Below are 21,198 nucleotides of genomic sequence, written 5' to 3'. Positions count from 1 at the left end.
AAGGAAAGAACATTAGTGTCTGAGCTGGTGAGGTGGGAGGAAAGGTGTCACTGAGAAAACCTTTACAATACATTGGTTACTCTAATACATACTAACGTTTAACTCTACACTTAATCTATCTCTATACTTTGTCCTGATACTCAGAAACTTCACTCCAATGGCAGGTATAACGGGCAGCCTTAGAACTTCATTTGCTGTTCCTGAAAGGATGCTCCCTGGATCATTCATTCCAACCAGAATATTAATGTTGGAATTGCTTGACCCAGATTCAAATTCTGTTGAGTGTTTAAGGGGAAATTGGGGTACAGTATTCTGTATAAGCTGCATAGTATTGCAGGTCAAACTTAAATACAATGCCAGCCTCTTGCAGTTGCTGAGATGGTAAAGATGGTGTGTAATTGTACAGACAGACCAGAAGGTGCAAGTTCAGATAGCTGATCTCAGACACTGTTGCAATGAACACACTATGATCAGCTTCGGGACCACTGGTTGGACAAAGGAAAATCAGCTGAGTTTTCCATTCCAGATTCCAGTGGTGGGTGGGGGAAATCTACATCCAAAATAATATCGGAGTTGAATCGGTCCAAACCCACTGTGGATTCATCTAATTAAGCTAGTGTGAACAGAACTGGGATGTACCTGAAATGGAGTCAGTGGACAAGAGGGAATTGAGATATGGTGGTTGGATCTGTCCAGTCAAAGTATGCACATTACCAAGGATGTTGAACTAGTGCCAGGGACAGTTAACTCAACAAAGTCCAGTTTACAGAAATACACTATATTGACAATGCAAAGGTTTGTCCATCCAGCCACCTTTTTCCACTGAGGGAAAGGATGAGCACAAAGGGCAGGAAATATTTTGTATAAGTAACTGTTCCTCATGTGCAAATGTGACAGTGAGTGCAGTTGAGTCTGATTTTATCCTCACCCAAATAGGGATAGTGAGGGAGAGAGAGAATGAGTAAGAGAGGATGAAAGGCAGAGGAGGATGAGGGGGGAGAGGGAGTGAGAGAGGGAAGTAAGAGAAAAGAGAAGGGGAAAAAGAGAGGTGAGTGAAAGAAAAGAGGTGGAGTGAGAGGAAGCAAGTGAGAGCGAGGGGGAGGCAGAGCTGTAGAGTGAGGGAGGAGGAGAGGCAAAGAAAAAGGGGACTGAGAAAGAGGAGAGGAAGAGAGGGGAGTGAGGAGGGTAGAGAGAGGGAGGCAGAGTGAAAGTGGAGAGAGAAGACAGACATGCACACTTTCCTGTGGGAGTCACCACATGAAAAGCAGGTGTGGGAGCATTGGCTGATTTATTTTTCCCCCTTCCCTAGTGGTATTTAATCAAACTGTGCCACCTCAAAAGCTACCAAATACTCTACTGTTGTTTTTTTAACCAGCTATTATTATCCTTTTCATATTTCTATTTTCCCTGTTACCATTGTTCTTTTGAGGCCTGCAAACAGGCTTCTTCTATTGTCACTTTCTCTGAGGCATCTGCTGGTGTTTTAGAGTCTGGTGACATTAGGGAACATTCAGTCAAACCCTTTTCCTCCTCCTCTTTGCCATAAAGGAGAGAAATTGCAGTGTTGTGGCTCTGAGTTGAGTCAAACTATAAATTCAGTCATTTTAACACCAGCTGGTTGCTTTTAAATGTTCTACTTATTCAGTAGCTGAGTATGTGAAGTAATAAAAACATTAATAGTAGATCCTACAATTGACTTGAGTATCTACTGAACATGAAGTAAAAGACATTATATTAAAGCATGTTTGTTATTGTAGCTTTTCCTAGCTTGTGTTGTGGGTGCTAGGGGAATTCTGTAATCTGATTATAAAAGCCACATGCTATGAAGTAGGTGTTAAAAACTCTTTTACAACTTCCATTCAGAAACTTACTTTAAATCACTTATCAAATTAAAAAAATACTGAATGAAAACAGCAAATATAAAATTTCAGGTATTGCATCTACCAAAATTCTTGTGGTCACTGAACGATTTCATTTTTGTCATCTTCCTTTACTGATACTTAAACTTTCATTTTCTCCTTGTTCCTCCTTATCTCTGCTTTACTGGCCTTTGGGTGAGATTCTTCTACGTACATTTATTGTGAATATTTTGTGCTTATTGTAATGGATCCTCTGGCAGCATGTGGCGACCTTGGGGGAGAGCACTGAGCTGGGAGACTGGTTGGCTCCTGTGAGCCCCTCCCTGCTGGGAGCAGTGCCTTTGACAAACTGAGGGGTGGAGCCGGATGCCATGAGGTGAGGGAGAAAGCAGCAAGGACTAATCCAGGGCTTCTGAGTGGCAGTGTGGGAGGAACCTAGGGCAGCTTGAAGTCCTGAAGGATGGCTAAGGAACCAAGAAGGGAATTGGAAACCAACTGGCAGCACCCCTGAGTCTGAGAAGCCTCATGAAACTTAGAGAGAGAGAAAGCGAGAGTGAGCGAGAGATCAGGACTACAACCAGGAGCTGGGCAGCAAAACAAACCTGATGAGTGACTGCGTTCAGGAGCTGAGGGCCCAGATAGGACCAAGATCTGGAGCATCAGCAAGGAATATTCTCTGTAAATGGTTTGTTTCTTGGAGTTACACTTCCCTTTTATAACGTTTGTGTAGTCTGTGTGCTTGAAGCATGTGTTACATTATCTAGGTAAGGGATGATAGCTTTGGGGAATGGTGTCCTGGGTTGGTATCTTGTAATTGCAGGTCAGATCTAATGCAGAGTGAAGCTCCCCTCGTCTTTAACAATATACATCAGTCCCAAACTCAACTCAACTCTACTGCAACAATGTGACAATTCACCATCTCCCACATCAGCTATTCTATTGCTTCTCCCTATGAATTTACCAGGTATGAATGAATGAGAGCAAAATTAGGACAGTTTTGTTTCATGGGCTCAGTGCCCACTAGGAATGAGGTTAAGATTACCTGAATACAGTATGTTATATTTTAAAGATAAGGGACGATGCAGGGTGTAATCTTTTGGAATAGCAGTTTGGCAGGGTGATGCATAGGTTCATTCTTGGCAGGCACTTTACAATTTCAGCCTTGCTGAGGTGAGGAAGTCCTGAAAAGGGGAGGTTGGTGGTAGGGGTGGGTTAGGGTTAGGGTGGGGGTGGGTGTGGCAGGGTGGGGGGGCTGGGTATGGGAGTGGAGTAGAGTGGGAGTATGGGGTAGGTGGGGTAGGCATCTTCCTATGAATATGGAAAGGAAGCATTAAATGGGCATTCCTCCTTGGGCCAGCCTCACGTTTGCCTGGGCAGCAGTGTGGAAGGATCGGGAGCAGCTCAACCATTCACACTCTTGGTTAAAGCTGGCACCTGGACAGGAACCGCAAGAGCTAAGGAGGAAAAACAGGGCTATAAGAAAAATGGGGATTCCATCGGGGATCACTTTCACATTGGAAGCACTTCAACACATTTTGTCACACTCACCGTGACAGGTGCTAACTGCAAATCCAATGCGTTTGTGAGCGCGGTCGAAGACTACATAAAACCCCTCCATGATGACGGCACCCATCACCGTTCCTGTGGTAGACTGGGAGATGGCAAATTTATAACAGTCATCCTGAGAAGTGGCCACATCTTCGACTGGACGCAGATATTGCTGTGAATAAAAGAAACGGAGGACTGGAAATCCATCATATGCTCACGACTTGGTCGAAATCTCTCAAACGTAGAACCCTCATAGCCAGCATAGAAAGTGGAGACTTTTGAAGAATCATACAATGGTAACAGCACTGAAGGAAACCATTTGGCCCATCCTGTTCATGCCAGCTTTCTCTAGTGCCACTACTAGTGACATAGCCCTGCAATTTTTTTTTTTCTCTACAGGCCTTTATCCAATTATTCATCTCATGTACCTGGACTGGACTAGGAATAGCTAGAGAGGAAAATCACAGCTTCAATTCCTGCTCTGTCCTGCACTAACTGACCTTCATTTTTAAATTATTTATTTATGGCATTTGGGCGTCACTGCCAAGGTCAGCACTGCCCATCCCTAATTGCCCGTGAGTAGGTGGTGATGAGGCACCTGCAACTAAATGGCTTGCTAGGCCTTTTCAAAGGTTAATTAAGTGTCAACTATATTGCTGTGGGTCTGGGGTCACATATACACCAGATCAGGTAAGGATGGCAGATTACCTTCCCTGAAGGACATTAATGAACCAGATGGGTTTTTTTCTGGTAGTACCATTTTTTTTATTAATGAGACCAACAATAGCATTTTTTAAAATTAAAATCCTCCATCTGCCATGGTGGGATTTGAATTCATGAGCATTAGTCTGGGTCCAATAGCATTACAGCTAGGCTACCATCCTTCTAAATCTGTGATGAAGATGCTACAATTGACCTCAGCATACTTGAGTTAGGTAGCAGGGTTAGCCAGGATTCTTGCTATTAATTGGTCTGCAGTGACCTCTACTATGAAATGGATGTGAGATGAGGATAGGTTTGAGCTTGACTGTGCAGTTTATCCATATCTCTGTAATCTCCAGCACCACAATCCTATGGGATATCCGCACTCTCCCAATTCTAGCCTCTTCAGCATCCCTGATTTTAATCAGTCCAGAATTGCGAGCTGTGCTTTCAGTTGCCTGGGCCCCAAGTGCTGAAATACCCTTCACCTCTCTGCCTGTCTATCTTGTTTCCCTCCTTTAAGACACTCCTTAAAATGAAGCAAAGGAAGAGAACGGTATGAAGGGTGAGGATTATCCCAGCATCCCTAACATTCAGAAAACCCTTTACTAGAGCCTATAGGTTTGTCCAAGAGATTTCATTGCTGCTAAGAACTAGACGATAACGCAGCCTCCATAATGACCAAGCTTTTGTTCATCTGACCTAAAATCTCCCTGTGTGGCTGGTGTTATACTTTGTTTAATAATGCTTCTGCGAAGTGCACTGGGACATTTTACGTTAAAGGTCCTATACAAATATAAGGTCTTGATTTTGTTTAATAATCTGCCAAAATCAATTGCCTAGATGCATCACTCTTGGCAAGCAAAACATTATGGAGGCTGCGTTATCGTCTAGTTCTTAGCAGCAATGAAATCTCTTGGACAAACCTATAGGCTCTAGTAAAGGGTTTTCTGAATGTTAGGGATGCTGGGATAATCCTCACCCTTCATACCGTTCTCTTCCTTTGCTTCATGATTGTGGTAATTTGATGTGTAATATACATTTGAGAAGAATATTATAATGGAAGATCACATGATCTTAGTATCCAATAGCAGAGTAGTGTGGGCTACTTTAGTAGTCAGTAGGAGTAGTCTAGAGTTAGTCTGTAATGTAGAGACAGGGTTTGAGTTATAAGCACACAAGTGTAACTGTGGAGTTCCTTTGTAAATGAGTAGAATGTGTTCTACATAAGAACTGTTTGCTAATCTACTCTGGCTATGGTACCAATTCAGCCATCCTGAAACAAGCGTGCAACCCGAATCCATTAGTTCAACTAAACTAGGGACCAGGATCCAACAATGATCCAGTAGAAGACACTTGTAAATCTCACTGCTGCCTCATATATGAAAAGTGAAAGGTAAACAAGAGAAGGGGACAGAAGGCTAGATTAATAATAATTCCAGTTCTGACAAAAAGCCAGGGACCTGAAATGTTTACTCTGTTTCTCTCTCCATGGAAGCTGCCTGAGCTGCTGGGGATTTCCAGCAACCCCTGTTTTTATTTCAGAGTTCCAACGTCTACAGTATTTTTCTCTTGATCTATTAATGGTTCATGCCATCCTGTGGGATGGGTATATGTTGTTGCTTCTAATCATCATGTTAGTTTGGTTCAAACATACAGCTCACAACTGAAATTCGTGCTTCCTATCCGATCTATCCAATGGCGAGAACTCTAAACGTTGGACATACAACCAATGTGGCAAAAAAACCCTCATTATTAAGGAAAGGTTAAATCCATTAAATGTTAGAATTGAGAGGGAGGAAAAAAACCCCAGCTCGTTAGTGTCTCGCTAACTTACTTGTGGTAGGATAGTGATTTGGAAAGATTGATTAGTGGCCTCCCCCATGAGGTAGAGCGATATTGTTGGGAAGATATGCCAGGGCGTGGTGCCAACCTGCCAGCAAACCAGCTGCTCACCCAACCAGAATCCATCGGGGAATTTCTCCGTCTGTCAAGAAGAAAAAAAAGTTGAAAAAAAAGGGAGGTAGTAATGATGATCGTGAATATTTCATTATCCCAAAGGTCCTTAATAAAAAGCAGATGTTGTACAAGTTTCCAAATACTGTTATTTATCATTTAAACATGCATTTGTGTGTCATGTAGATTAAGATATGGCACAAGGGAGTCTGACCATTGCAAATTCACAACAGACAGACAAAAATGAGGAAGGCCATTTGGCTCATCCATCCATAAAGAAGCTACAATCATGCCCCAATTGCAGCATCTATTTCTTAACTGATTCCAGATTTTACTTTTTCCTAGTAACCTATTCAGCAGGGCCCCTTCCAGATGTTCATTTGCTGTGTGTGCGTGAAGAGGAATTTCTTCCTATTAGTCAGTTTGAACATCTGCTTTTATCACAAGTGGTGACAATGACTGTCTACAACCTCATACACTTTCTGAGATCATTTCTTGGTTACTTCAAGGCTGAAAACTTAAGTTTCTTCCCTCTTTTCTTATAAGTCAGTCATTTGATGTTAGGAATCAGTCTCAACAGCCTTTCACTTCACAGATGCCAAAGACCATAAAATGTCTTCCTCTGGATCTCAGTAATCATGCTGATGAAGTGAGACCAGTGCAGTGTATAGTTAATGACTGATCTCCATCACCTTATACTGATTTAGATCAGTGCTAAGTGCTTCACTATAACCGTTGGGCATGTTGAGCACCAGGTCTGCTCATATCTCTACAGCTCTTCCAGCTTCACCTTAAGCTAATTCAATAGCATGTACATCTGATGCCCATCATTTTTGTTCCAAGGTAAACTACTTTATACTGAGGTACTGCCCACCCACTTACATATTTTGGCTTATCACTTGGATGCCTTGTGATTAGGCTGCCCCTTCTAGTTTTGGATCATCTGTAAGTTTGACCACTTTGCTGTTCCACGATTTCAGTACTACTGCTTTCATTTCCTCGAAGTTAAGTTTTTCTAATAATGGAATCAATCTTCAACTGTGAAGACAGGACAAAGCCTGAAACCATGGAGAATTCTCAGTACACAAAGAGGTTTCCTAATATCATGCAGCTGACAGCACAATAAAGACCATCCATCATGCATGTTCATAAGAACATGAGGCTGTGACCTCAAGCTAGTCACATTTGGGATTCATCCTTATTACTGCTCAAAGTGGTACCTCAAAAAGTAATTCCTAAAGGCCTGAAAACCTCCCCAAAAACAGCATTTGTAGCACTGTCTCTCAATGCATTGTATTGTTTGATCGGCAGTTAAAGAAAGCCAAAAGAACAGGTTTATATATTTAATATTTACGTATTAATATAAATTAAATATCTAATTTATATAGCCTCTTTCACGACTTCAGGATGTTGCAAAGTGCTTACAGAAGCGCTTTTTGAAATATAGCCACTGTTATAATGTAGGAAACATAGCAGCCAACCTGGCACAGCAAATTTCCACAAATAGCAAGGTGATAATGGCCGATAATCACTCTTTGTGACATTTGTGCAAGGATAAATATTGGCCAGGACACTGGGGAGAACTCTCCTGCAAAATATTAATTTTTTTAACGTCCAGTTGAGAGGGCAGACTGGACCCAATATTAATGTTTCAGCTTAAAGTTACCCATGCATTTAAGTGTTTAAAGTGTTGCATTGTCATCAGTGGCTAGATTCTAGAAGCAGTTACTTTTCTTCATCTCTCCTGCAAATGCTGACTTATGCAGGTGTACGGTTATATGGGTGACGGTTGTCTTGTATCTCACCCAAGTGCTGTACTTCATTCAGTAAAACCTGGTTCGTGGGTAAATGCAGGATAATCAACCTTGAGAGTCATTGCAATATGAATCCACTCCAATCTTGACTTGATATCAGATGTGTGGACTTACCGACAGGAATCACTGGACAGCGATTAAAAGAGGAAACACTAGTGGACAAGGTTGGTGGAAGATTTGTTAGAAGAGTATGAGATTATGACAGGTTTGAATAAGGTAGACAAGGAAAAACTGTTCCCAGTAACTAAAAGTTCAAAGACTGGTGGACACAGATTTAAAGTTTTGGGCAAGAGATGCAAGGAGAAGGTGAGGAACTTTCTAATGCAGCAAGTGATAATGACCTGGAACTCACTGCCCATGAGGGTGGCAGAAGTGGAAACAATCAATGATTTCAAAAGGAAATTGGATGGGCGCTTGAAGGAAATAAACCTGCAGGGCTACAGGGATCAGTGGGGACGCGGAACTGACTGGTTGCCCCATGGAGAGCAGGCATAGATTGGAAGGACCAAATGGCCTCCTGTGCCGTAAATGACTCCATGATTTTGTTTCCCCTCCTCTTAGCTAAATGAGGCCAATCGCAAGTCTCTATCATTGCCTGTATTGTGACCAACTAACTCCGCAGATAAAGCCTAGAACTTTCCGTAAGATTTTTTACTGCAGTATAATTGGAGTGTAAGTGAAGGAATCACAGAATGATACAAAAGAGTTCATTTGGCCCATCGTGCCTGTGTTAGCTCTTTGAAAGTGCCAACCAAGAGCTACATTCCCTACCCTTTCCCCATAGCCCTATAAATAACTTGAGGGCAACAAATCTAAATACTAAATTGCTAGAGGAGGGGGAATGAGGACAAATAATAGGCTTCATGAATTTGCATCAACTTTCTTTCCTTTTAAGAAACAATACTTAACAGAAGACGCGGCTTTGATGGATTTCACTGCGGCTTGGAACACCTTCTTGGGTAGCCTGAGGTTGGTGGTTCCACTATCTACGATGCTCTTGTCATAATTGTACTGGAGAAAAGATGTAACAGATACAATTGAGTTTCAAGCCCAAATGCATAATGAGTGATGTGCAAATGAGAATAAGTGACCAATTCAGTTGAGGGATTGTGGAAATCAGTGAGAACCTGACAAGTGGTATATTAACATTGTTCAGTCCCCGTCGTTAAATTGCAAAATTCTACTTAATCCTGGCAATTATGTTGAGTATAATTTATACAAAATATTATCATGTCTTCTAAATTCACAGTATTTTATTGAGAATAAGTTCAGTGTCAGGTTGTGTAAGCTCCAGCACAATGACTTGTGTTTAGTTGAGTGTGTGGGAAATGTATTTCAGAATGTGGGAATTTCTCACCTCTTTACAGTCCAGATTCAGGTCCTGTCCATTGATCTCAATCTTTACTATAATGACCTCATAGTACCACTCCTTCCTGATTGGTGTAAACCAGATGTTGCCCAGATACAGTGAAGAGTCAACTCCACCAATTATCTACAACATGGTGACGAAAAAGCGAGACATGGTCACATATTCCATAAAGTCATCCCTTTCCTCAGTAACACACCAACATTTCCACCTTAAACATATTTGCAGCTATCACTTGTAGCTACTTCATAAACTTTATTCCCTAAGATGGCTCATATGAAAACTGAGCCATATAAAAGAACAGCAGTAGGCCATTCAGCCCCTTAAGTATGTTCTGCCCTTCAATTAAAGCATGGCTGATCTGTATCTTAACTCCATCTACTCCATACAGACCAGATGGTCCTGAGTTCAGTTCCTTTTTTGGATACTGGGTTAGCTGATCTCACTCAAAGCAGAGAAAGGGGGATAACATTTGTTTTTTCTCTGCCCTAGCTAGTGAGAGAAATCAGAGTTGCCAGCCTTGGTCTCTAGCTGGCACAGATGCCAGGTGAGGAGGGGAATGACCTCTCTCCAATCCGTGGTCTACTAACCCTCACTGAGTGGAATTTTATGACCCCGTCATGGCGGGGGTGGAGGTGTAAAATGCAGTGAGCTGTTCAAAAGTCCATTGACTTCGGTGGGCCTGTAAAATCCAGCTGGCTTAAAATTCCACCCATTGTCTGGGCTCATGGTTAAAGAATGGCCAAATTGGACAAGGTAGTAGAAGGCAGCTGTTATCACTGAGACACATCCCAGTGGATGACAACTCCTTCAGGAGAGGAGAAATGGGAGCAGGAGTAGGCCATACTGCTCCTCGAGCATGCTGCGCCTTTTACTATGATCATGGCTGATCTTTGACACAGCTGCACTTTCCTGTCTGATCCCCATAATCTCTTGATTCCCTTCGAGACCAAAAATCCAACTATCTCAGCCTCGAACATATTCAACAACTGAGCAGCCACAGCCTTCTGGGGGAGAATTCCAAAGATTCACAACCCTCTGAGTGAAGAAAATTCCTCCTCATCTCAGTCTGAAATGGCCGACCCCTTGACCTGAGCCTATGCCCCTCATTTCTAGATCCCCCAGCTAGGGGAAAACAGCCTCACAGCATCTACCCTGTCAAACCCTGGCAGAATCTGAAATGTATCAATGAGATCACCTCATATTCTTCTACACTGCAGAGGTCATTGACTCATCCTACTCAATCTCTCTTCATAATTCCGCGGTCTTTTGCCCAGCAGTGATGTGTATCTTAAAGAAACTGGTAGACAGAAGACAGTAAAGTAAAAAAAAACTCCAGTCCTGCTTCGTTAAAGGATTATGTTTGAAATGATAACCTGCCTTTTTCTGTGAGATGTCAACTGATTTCAATATGAATTAACTGCACTTTTTAAGATCTACAAGGTAGACTTGTATGTTTGACTTCTGCAATACACATCATCAGATGAAGGTAGTACAAGCATTAGGTAATGGAATTTAGACAGATATGCCAAGCACAAATTTTCTTGTCGACCAAGTACAAGACTGGCAGAAGCGTCTGTTTTCAGTATCTCTTGACTGTTTCTCAGGTTTTGTTTCAGCAATTGCTTCAGTGACAAGACCACCTCTAGTCAGAAAACCTCAGCATTTATTAAAACAAATGAAAAAAAATGCTGGAAATACTCAACAGGTCCTGCAGCATCTGTAGAGAGAGACAGGTTAATAACCTTGCATCAGAACAGCTCTGATAAGAACACAAGAAATAGGAGCAGGAGTAGGCCATTCAGCCCTCAAGCCTGTCCTGCCATTCAATAAGATCACGGCTGATCTGCCCCAGACCTCAATTCCTCTTTCGTGCCAGTTCCTCATAACCCTCAACTCCCTGATATTCTAAAAATCTACCTACCTCCTCTTTAAATACTTTCAGTGATCTAGCCTCCACAACTCTCTGGGGTAGAGAATTCCAGACATTCACTATCCTCTGAGAGAAGAAGTTCCTTTGCATCTCAGTTTTAAATGATAGGTCATCGACCTAAAATGTTAACTCGGTTTCTCTCCATAGATGCTACCTGACCTGCTGAATATTTCCAGCATTTTTTTGTTTTTATTTCGGATTTCCAGCATCTGTAATATTTTGCTTTTGTGAACATAGGCAGTTGCTGATCTAGGGTATGTGCTGGAAGAATAAAGATGATTACTAACTTTCCCTGAATAGCAGACCATGGATGCACTTAACTGCGAGCAGGTCTAAACACAGAAGGTGCAGAGGGTGGTGGAGTGGGGGAGTGAAGGGGGACATTAGACTCACCATGCTCCCTCCCACAGACGATGTGGAGTCTGAGTCGTTCAAGGAGAAGCCTGTTCCACAAAGCTGCAGCGAGAAGATGTTGGGGACCTGGGTCTGCTTCACCAGCGAGTCGAAAAAGGGTTCCAAGTTTTCATCGGGCTGTGGAGATAACGGGGGAGGACAAGGTCAGAAGGTAACTCAACAATGAAACCACATTCTTCCTTTAAAAGAAAATTCATAGACGCCAAAGTAAGCTTTAGACTGTGCAAACTGATCATAAATGTCAGAGGTCCAGCATATGTTAACGATTCCCAAATTGTGATGAGAGCATATGAAATAACATAAGAACATGGGTAGGCCTCAAGCCTGTTCCACCATTCAATTAGAGCATCTAACAACTCGCAATAACAACTCAATTCAGAAACAGGCACAGAAATATTATTAAACAAGCAAAGATTCATAGATCTTGCTGTATCTGTAGCACATGAAGAGAAGAATAGCAAGCAGGAACAATGAAAGGAAAGGAATGTTGACTGGGTCTGTAAAGTATTCATCAGTTGGGAACATGATTTCTGGGTACATGAGGACACAGCTCCCTGTTTGCTTAAGTTTGGGAAATGCTTGTATCTGCCAACATTTCCCATTTAATTTTGAAATGTATTTTCCTGCTCTGGATTGGTGGAATGGATTGGATTTGAACTGTTCAGGATTGGTGGATTAAATTAGATTTGACAATTTTAAAAAAGAGATTTTCCACTGATATTTGTTTTCAACAAAAATGTTGCCTTTTTAAATATGGCTACTCAAACAGAAATTAAGAAGTTTTAGGGAGCAGGCATGTTGATCACTATCTCCTCAGGCAAACTACTGCATCCCAGTGCCTGAGCAGAGAGTTTTCAAATAGTATTAAGGACCGGTCTGAAGGGAATATCACCTTCTGGAACAGCTGTAGTAACATTAGACAGTTTCAAGAAATAGTACCAAAACTGCAAAAAACATACGCTTGTGAAAACCATAGCAAGGAGAAAAAGGAATTTGATTCCCAAAATCACCAACAATGTTGGATCGAACTTGGAAATTGTATAAATTATAAATATAGGCATTGCAGGTTCAGTTTCTTTTCTGTGCTATTCTTAGTACAATCCTCAACCCATTTGTGTTGACCCATTTAAAATAAACTCAGCTCAGCTTGTGTGCAAATTTGGAGCACAAAGTTGCTCAGAAGTTATTCAAGATGTGCAAACTCACCTTGCAGCCCATAAGGGTGACAGGGAAAAAGTTTAAGATGAATGACTTCGTGGCTATATTAAAAGATGACAGGCAGAAACTTAACACAGGAATTTAACCCGCGGGTGTCAAAAATATATTTTTCAAACAAAACAAGAAGGACAATTATAAGAACGAGCCAAGAGATCTGACCAAGTCTATGGGGTATTAATGAATATTAGATGTTGGATTTATACCTCAAGCTTCAATCAGTTTGTTGCTATGGAAATATAACTATAGAGGCAGTGTACTGGCAGACATAAGCACATAAGAAATAGAATCTAGAATAAGACTGCTCTCTTATTCTATAAGATCTACCCCCCACATCCCTTGGTTCCCTCACTGTATTAAAATCCATCGATCTCATGAATATGAGAGCGTGATTATGAACATACTGAACAACTGAGCATCTGCAGACCTCTGGGATTGGGAATTCCAAATACTCATAACCCTCTGCATGAATGAATTTTTCCTCCAGTCCTAAATGGCTGACCCCTTATTCTGAGACTGTGACCACCTAATTCCAGACTTTTCCATCAGCATCTACCCTGTCAAGTCCTCTCAGAATTTTATACATTTAAATGTGATCATCTCTCATTATTATAAACTCCATTAAATATTCTACTCAATCTCTCCTCATAGGACAACCGTCTCATCCCACAAATTAATCTAGTGAACCTTGTGATGCATCCATTCCCCCCTCCCACCCCCCCCACAATGCAAGTATATCCTTCCTCGGATAAGGAGACAAAAACTTACATTAGTCGAAGTGTGGCCTCACCAAAGCTCCATGTAATTGCAGCAAAACTTTCTTACTCTTTTACTCCACTCCCCTCATGAGAAAGGCTAATGTGCCATTTGCTTTCCGAGTTACTTGCTCTGCCTGCATGTTAGCTTCCTGTGATCATGTACAAGGACACCCAAATCTGTGTGAATACTAGTTTGTAGGTTTCTATCTTATCTTTCCATTGTAGGCAGCTATCCATTAGAACAGAATAAAGGATGGCATGAGAAAAGGCCATTTGGCCCATCGTTCCACATTCACAATCTACTCCATTATGAACTCTACTATCACATGTTGTTAAGCCCTGCAGAATATTTGTTTGGGCATCGCTTTTTCATTCTCCAAAAAAAAAGAATTAAATGAAACTCTAGAATATAACCATAATAACCATATAACCATAACCACAGTCTCCACCATCAGCCTCTGTTCTCCAGACAACCTAAGGGGGTAGTTGTATTTGATGATTTTAGATAGGAAAAATACAATGTAAAATGTTTTTAGCCAGCTGTACATCTGAGTACATTTCACTCTTTCTGTAGGAGTGATGACCAATGTAGATAACTGATCAAACCTATCGGCATAACCGGTTTAAAAAGTGTCACCTTGTTTCCATCTTTAACTAATTCAAGAGAAACTAATTGAAAAGTTAACTGTAAAATTGATTAATTTTTTTTGATTGCTGAGCCACACGGAAAATTTTGAAGGAGTGTGGTAATATTCAAATAATAACAACTCATCAACAACTTTGATTCACAGTTTGGTTGTTGACTTCAAAGAAATATCTGTAACATTACCTTGGCAGAAATCCAGCTCAGCTTAAATGCTAGCTTCAGATTCCTATTCTAGGGGTACACTGAAAATTTCCATCAACATTGTATTGTGAAGGTTCTTTTGGCCAAAAGTCTTTTAAAAAAAAAATCATTCACAGGATTGGTGTCGCTTGCAAGGCCAGCATTTTTTAAAAAATTCTTTCACAGGATGTGGGCATCACTGGCTGGGCCAGCTTTTATTGCCCATCCCTCAATGCCCTTGAGAAGGTGGTGGTGAGCTGCTTTCTTGAACCGCTGCAGTCCATGTGGTGTAGGGGAGGGATTTCCAGGATTTTGACCCAGCGACAGTGAAGGAACAGGGATAAAGTTCCAAGTCAGGCTGGCTTGTGGCATGGAGGGAACTTGCAGGTGATGGGTGTTCCCATGCATCTGCTGTGCCTGCCCTTTCAGGTGGTAGAGATCACGGGTTTGGAAGGTGTTGTTGAAGGAGCCTTGGTGAGTTGCTGCCATGCATCTTGTAAATGGTACACACTGCTGCCACTGTGCGTCGGTGGTGGAGGGTGTGGATGTTTAAGCTGGTGGATCGGGTGCCAATCAAGCGGGCTGCTTTGTCCTGAGTGGCGTCAGGCTTCTTGAGTGTTGTTGGAGCTGCACTTGCTTAGACAAGTGGAGAGTATTCCATCACAATCCTGACTTGTGCCTTGTAGATAGTGGACAGGCTTTGGGGAGTCAGGAAGTGAGTTACTCACCACAGAATTCCAAGCCTCTGACCTGCTCTTGTAGTATTTATATGACTGGTCCAGTTCAGTTTCTGGTCAATGGTAACCCCCATTTATTGCCAATCCATAACTGTCCTTGAGAAGGTGGTGGTGAGCCACCTTCTTGAGCCTCTGCAGTCCATATGGTGTAGGTACACACGGTGCTATCAGGGAAGGAGTTCTAGGATTTTGATGCAATAATGATGAAGGAACAGCGATATAGTTTTAAATCAGGATGGTGTGTGACTTGGAAGGGAGCTTGCAGGCACTGGTGTTCCCATGCACCCGCTGCTCTTGCCCTTCTAGGTGGTAGAAGTCAGGGATTTGGAAGTTCTGCAATGCATCTTGTAGATGTCACTCCTCAGGCAGTGTAAGAAAGGGTAATTAACCCACAGAATTTTGCTACCTTTCATTACTTCTATATATTATTCATTTTATACATAAATCTGGCTGTTATTTTCAGTATGGATGTACTGTTCTGAGCTTTTGATACAGTTGGGCTTATGTTTGGATCCCAAGTAATGTCCAACATGGAGGACATCAACAAGTGGGGAATTATTGTTAATCTTGGGCAAGCTATCTCAGATACAGCATGTATAAGGAGGCAGGTTCTGAATCAAAGGCAATCCGGAAAATGCTTTTGTGACCTGAACAAAAGATACATTGGGAGAAAGCCTGAATTGTAATACAATGTAAGTTTCCCTATAACTATTGCCATTTCCAACCAAATTATTCAACATCTCTGACTTGGAAGGAATTAAGTGGCACATCACCAATCTCTTCGGTTGAGCATTTGTACCCATGTATCCAGTGCTTTTGAGTTGTTTATTCAGCACTGCGGTTAGCAACCAGAGCGACAGTTGCTAAAGTGTTTGATTTGGAATCTTGTTTTGTGTGGATGTGAGACTTGGACCTTACGCAAAGAGGAGGCTGACTCGCTAAACAGCTTTGAAATGTGGGTCTGGAGGAGAATGGAAAGGATCAGAAAAATTAAGAAATGGTGGAGTGCTGAGTAAAGTGAACCAACAAAGAAATTTGCTGAATGGAATTAAGAACAGAGAGAGAGTTTGGATAAAGCACAGCTCACGAGGAAGGGGACTTATAAGAAATATTATGGAGGGAAGATTTGAAGGAAAAAGCAGAAGGAAGAGAATATCAGTGCTGGATGGCTTGACAATTGAAGGAAGTCATTGGAAATGAAAAGACTGCCATAGGATAGAGAGGTATGGGAAAAACTATGAGCCAAGGACCTGCCTTTGGGAAGAGCACACAATGATGATGAGCCATTGCTTTAGTGGGAAAACACTCCTTCACACTTTTATTCTCATGCTCATATTACATAGGTGGTTCATGGCACAAAACTTAACTAAAATAGCTTGCTTGGATATAATCTACACATTCATAGCTAACAATAGATGTCTGACACTGGTGTATACTGACCCATCAGAAGATTGATGATAGTGAAATCATCGTGGAGGGAATGTCAGCAAAGAGTCTGAAAATGATCACTGGGGAATGGGGTGTAATTGCTTCATGTCTGAAACCATTGGGAAGCAGGATGCCACTCTGGGTTTTGGGCTTGGCACTGAATGTAGGCTGCATGGATGAAGTGTAAGTCTTTAATCTTAGATGGCTGTGAATGCCCTTGATGAAGTGACTTGGGGGCAACCTGAATTCAGTTCCTGATGGACATGAAATGGTCAGGAGAAAATTCTCTGCAATCAGACAGGCAATAAACAAATGTTGTAGTTTAAGGAAATGGCAAATGGAGAGGGAGAGATGCATTCCTAAAAGTAATTCATTATGAAAAATGCTTTTTTTGCCAATGGCATAAGATTTAAAAATTCTCATCCTTGTTTTCAAATTCCTCTGTGGTCTCGTCCTCCCTGATCTTGGTAATCTCCTCCAGCCCAACAATCCTCTGAGCTCTCTACACTCCTCCTATTCTGAACTCTTGCATTTCACTAATTTTTGTTTCGGGAATTACTAATTCTGGTTTGAAGTATTCCTGGATATTTGAACATGTGGCATTTGATCACATGGAATTTGATCATGTGACACTAATTAATCCCAGAACATGACATTTCCCCATTGTTTCCAAATGTCACTGCATTCCCAGTATCACCAAGCTCCAGATAAAACATTTGACGTGTGCTTTATAGTGAGATGAATAGTGCAATATATAAACGAAAGAAAAGACAAAAAGAATAGAAAGGTTTACAGAGAAATAATGCTTAAATAAAAACTGCTTTTGTGCAATGTTCCCTTTAAGCTCCATGTGTACGTGATTGTACAGCAATCAGAAGTTGAAGAGAAAAAATTTTGCAGGGCTATGGGGAAAGAGCGGGGGGAGTAGGGCTAGCTAAAATTACTCTTGCAGAGAGCTGGCATGGACATGATGAGCCAAATGGCCTCCTTCTGTGCTGTAACCATTCTATGATTGATTCTATGAACATTCCCTTTAAGGCTGGGCAGCAATCTTAAAGGGATCTGCGCAGTGTAACAACAAGGGATCATTGCTTATGTGATGTTTCTACAGTATCCATCACAATAAGAAACGTCAAATGAATCCCACTGACTTAACCAGAACAATATCGATAAAGTAACTCCTAACTAAAGTTTCCATACAATTTATGACTTTTCACAATACACAGCAAGTCATAAAAGTCATAAATAAAACCAAACCCAAACCTAATTCAATTCACTGACTCCCACACACAACTATTGAAGCCCAGCTTCAGTGAGGTGAGGTTGCAGCCCTCGGGGAAAAGCATCAAAGCTACCTAACTCCTAGACATTAAACAATAGCGCACATACAAACAGAGATGAATTCTACACTGCACCAGTTTTTGTCTCTCTCTCCCCCTCCCTTAGTTTGTGTTTCTCTCTTTCTTCCGGTTTGTTTCTCTCTCCACCCCACCACACTGCTCCCTCCCCACCACCACTCAGTTTGTGTTTGTCCCTCTCAGAACTTATGGAGAATCCAAGCGATTTTTATTGGCTCTGATACCGCTAACCTCACAATAGGCAATGAAGCAATGTGTTTCCGCATAATGGGAGGACTGGAAGGGTTCAGGAAACAAGGTTTGGCTACAAGGCATGAGAGTCAGGGTATTGCACATGCATGAACTATGTACACAGGCCGTATCGCTAACAGCAACAGTCAGGAGATCATTTGCTAGTCTGGCAACTTCCACGTAAAGGGGGAGGGTTGGGGACCCTCAGAGCTCAATCACTGGTGGTCCTGGCTCTAGCTGTCTAGACCCTAAAGTCTGAATGTCCTTCCTTAAGCCTTTCAGGCTGTCTACCCCCCCATTCCTTAAAACCTACATCTTTGGCTAAGCTTTGATCACGTGCTCTACCTTCTCCTTCTGTGGCTTGGCGTCAAACGTTGTTTAATAATTGCCCCAATTAAGTACTGTGGGAACGTTCTGCTGTGATAAAGGTGTTATATAAATGGAAGTTGTTGAATACGAGAGCAAAAAAATTCTAATCCATCTAGCTCAGGTCACTGGCTACACCCATTTCAGAGCTAAGCTAACCGTTGCTTAATATCATTTTTCAACTGTGAACAAAATTCCTGTATTTCTTTATCAATTATAAATTGGTCTAATTTTCTCTTTGATGCTTCAGCTGAGTACTGAGCTAGGGGTTGGACCTGCAAGTTGACTTTAAGCATCTAGCAGTTACTCTTCTTTGAAAGAGCAATGAGCCATAATTAAAACTAATAGAACTTTAGTGATTATGATGACCAGGACCTGAGTGAATAATCACTTTTAAAATAAACTTGTACAGCAGTTCTTTTTCAAGTAAATCTTTTTTATTGACCAAATTTCTCTTCAGTATTATCTGGATGGCAGAATCAGATCTCCAGCTAAACTACCCTTCCAACACAACAACATAGTTTTCATTAATTGAAAGTGGTTCATAAATTGAAAAACATTGATTCTAATGCAGAAACGCTAATGATAATAATTCCTGTGAATCTTTCAGTTAAGGAGGAGTTTGTTTGTTCACATCTGTTACGTGCAACATTTTAAAATTTGCCTTGTGGTTTCTTTAGCTTATAATCTGCTCTCCTGTGCTGGCTTTGCACGAAACTCCTTTCTCCATTCACTGCATCGATTCCATTTATTACTCCTGAAATTGGATTTTGTCCGCCCTAATCTTTTTCTGAGGATGATGTTTGTTCCCAACTCTAACCCTAAGGTTAGGTTGGAAAAGCTGGGCTTGTTCTCCTTGGAGCAAAGGAGATTGAGGGGAGATTTGATAGAGGTGTCCACGATTTTGACAGGTTTAGATAAGGTGGACAAGGAAAATCTGTTCCCATTAGCTGGTGGTACAAGGACTGGGGGGGCGGCGGGGGGTGTGGGGTGGGGGGTGTGGGGGGGTTTGGGGGGGGGGTTTGGTGGGGGGGGCGGGGTTTGCTGGGGGGTGGTGGTGGGGGGGGTGGTTTGGTGGGGGGTGGTGGGGAGGACAGATTTAAGGACTTGGACAAGAGATGCAGGGGGGATGTGAGGAAGAACATTTTAACACAGCGAGTAATATAACACTGGCCATGAGGGTGGTGGAAGCAAAAACAATCAATGATTTCAACAGGAAATTGGATGGGCATTTGAAGTAAATAAACTTGCAGGGCTATGGGCATCGAGCGGGTGAGTGGGGTTGACTGGTTGCTCTGCAGAGAGCTGGCATGGACTCGGGATGAATGGCCTCCTTCTGTGAAGTAAATGATTCTATACTCTATGGTAGATTTAGTTTCCTTGCCTCTGTTAAAGTTTCAATGATCTAAAAGCTGGAAGCATCTTTCTTCCTCTTCACAGGTTCTTTGTCCTCTTCTGTACCAAGAATAAACAATATTTCATTATTTTACACAGTCTCACTAGTACTTGCTTCAACCCTATGTATCCAGATATGTAGATCTTCTTTCTCTTTAGGAGTCCCTTGGGATTGAGGATGACTTGTTTCCACTCCAGTTCGATGGGTTCCTAGGCGGCTGATAAATCCACGTGCAACCTGCAGACTCTGCCGCAAGTGGGGCAGATGGTGCTTGAAGATTTGGGTAGGTGGGTTGTTTGGAGGTTTGTGCTGTCTCTCCATTGCCATGACTTTGCCTCTACACATTACCAACAAAGTCTCTCAATATGTTTGGTGCCTTCCCAAGTGAGCCTTCTCCATTTTGATTCGTCACAAACCAGGGTCTCCCAGGAGTGGGCGGGGATGTTTGATCTCTTTAGGAAGACCTCCCTCAAGCATTTCCACTGTTCTCCTGGGAGTCTCCTGCCACGACCAAGTTCCAAGTAGAGCAGTTGCTTTGGGATTCTGGTGTCAGGCATAAGAATAACATGTCCCACCCTACAGAGCTAGTTCTAATCGTAGTACCTCAATGCTGGGCATGTTGGCTTGGGAGAGGGCACTGCTGTTGGACCACCTTTCTTGTCACTGGATTTGGAGGAACTTGCAAGGCATAGCTGGTGGTACTTTTCCTGTGCTTTAAGGTACTTGCCGCAGGTGGTCCAAGTCTCCGAAGCGTATAGGAGCATGGGGATCACTGCTGCCTCGTAAACCATGATCTTAGTCTTGGGTTTGAGATCCTGGTCCTCAAATACCCTTTTCCTTAGTTGGCTGAAGGTTGAGCTGGCACATTGAAGGTCACGATAAATTTCGTCGTCTGTGTCTGCCTTTGTTGAGAAGGGGCACTGAAGGCACAGAAAGTGGTCCACATTTTCAGAATCTTGCCACCAGCCTTAATTGATAGTGGATGGTGTTTTGAAGTGGGAGCTGATTGGGAGAGGACATTAGTTTTCTGGTTGTTTAGATGGAGGCCAACTTTGTCTATGCTCCTTGAGAAGCTGAAAAATAAAGCCCTGGGAACAGATGGAATCCCTGCTGAAATTCTGAAACACAGTGGAGATACATTTCTGGCATGGAGGCACAACATCATACCCCTCACTGAGGAAGAACAGCACATGCCAGGAGATCTCAGGGAAGCTGTGATCATGACTACATTTAAAAAGGGAGATAAGTCCGATGGCAGTAATTACAGAGGAGTCTCCCTGGTGTCTGCCAC

At 42.1% G+C, this 21,198-nt stretch overlaps 1 protein-coding gene across 2 annotated transcripts in view; it reads right to left on the bottom strand.

Annotated features, from left to right (window-relative positions):
• bace1 (beta-secretase 1) overlaps positions 1-21,198 on the bottom strand; it is a 99,015-nt gene that overhangs the window by 3,958 nt on the left and 73,859 nt on the right. Inside the window, exons 4-8 of one of the 2 annotated variants that reach the window (XM_041174338.1) lie at positions 11,572-11,709; positions 9,237-9,371; positions 8,789-8,890; positions 5,947-6,096; positions 3,408-3,579 (exon numbers count right to left, since the gene is read on the bottom strand). In XM_041174338.1, coding sequence (XP_041030272.1) covers positions 3,408-3,579; positions 5,947-6,096; positions 8,789-8,890; positions 9,237-9,371; positions 11,572-11,709 — 697 coding nt within the window. The remainder of the gene's footprint in view (positions 1-3,407; positions 3,580-5,946; positions 6,097-8,788; positions 8,891-9,236; positions 9,372-11,571; positions 11,710-21,198) is intronic. The other variant, XM_041174339.1, reaches the window with a different exon arrangement.

This window comes from Carcharodon carcharias, chromosome 25 (assembly GCF_017639515.1).
Source record: "Carcharodon carcharias isolate sCarCar2 chromosome 25, sCarCar2.pri, whole genome shotgun sequence".
NCBI classification, from domain to species: Eukaryota; Metazoa; Chordata; class Chondrichthyes; order Lamniformes; family Lamnidae; genus Carcharodon; species Carcharodon carcharias.
The sequence above is the reverse complement of the archived record's forward strand: the minus strand, read 5'-3'. Positions and strand labels throughout refer to the sequence as shown.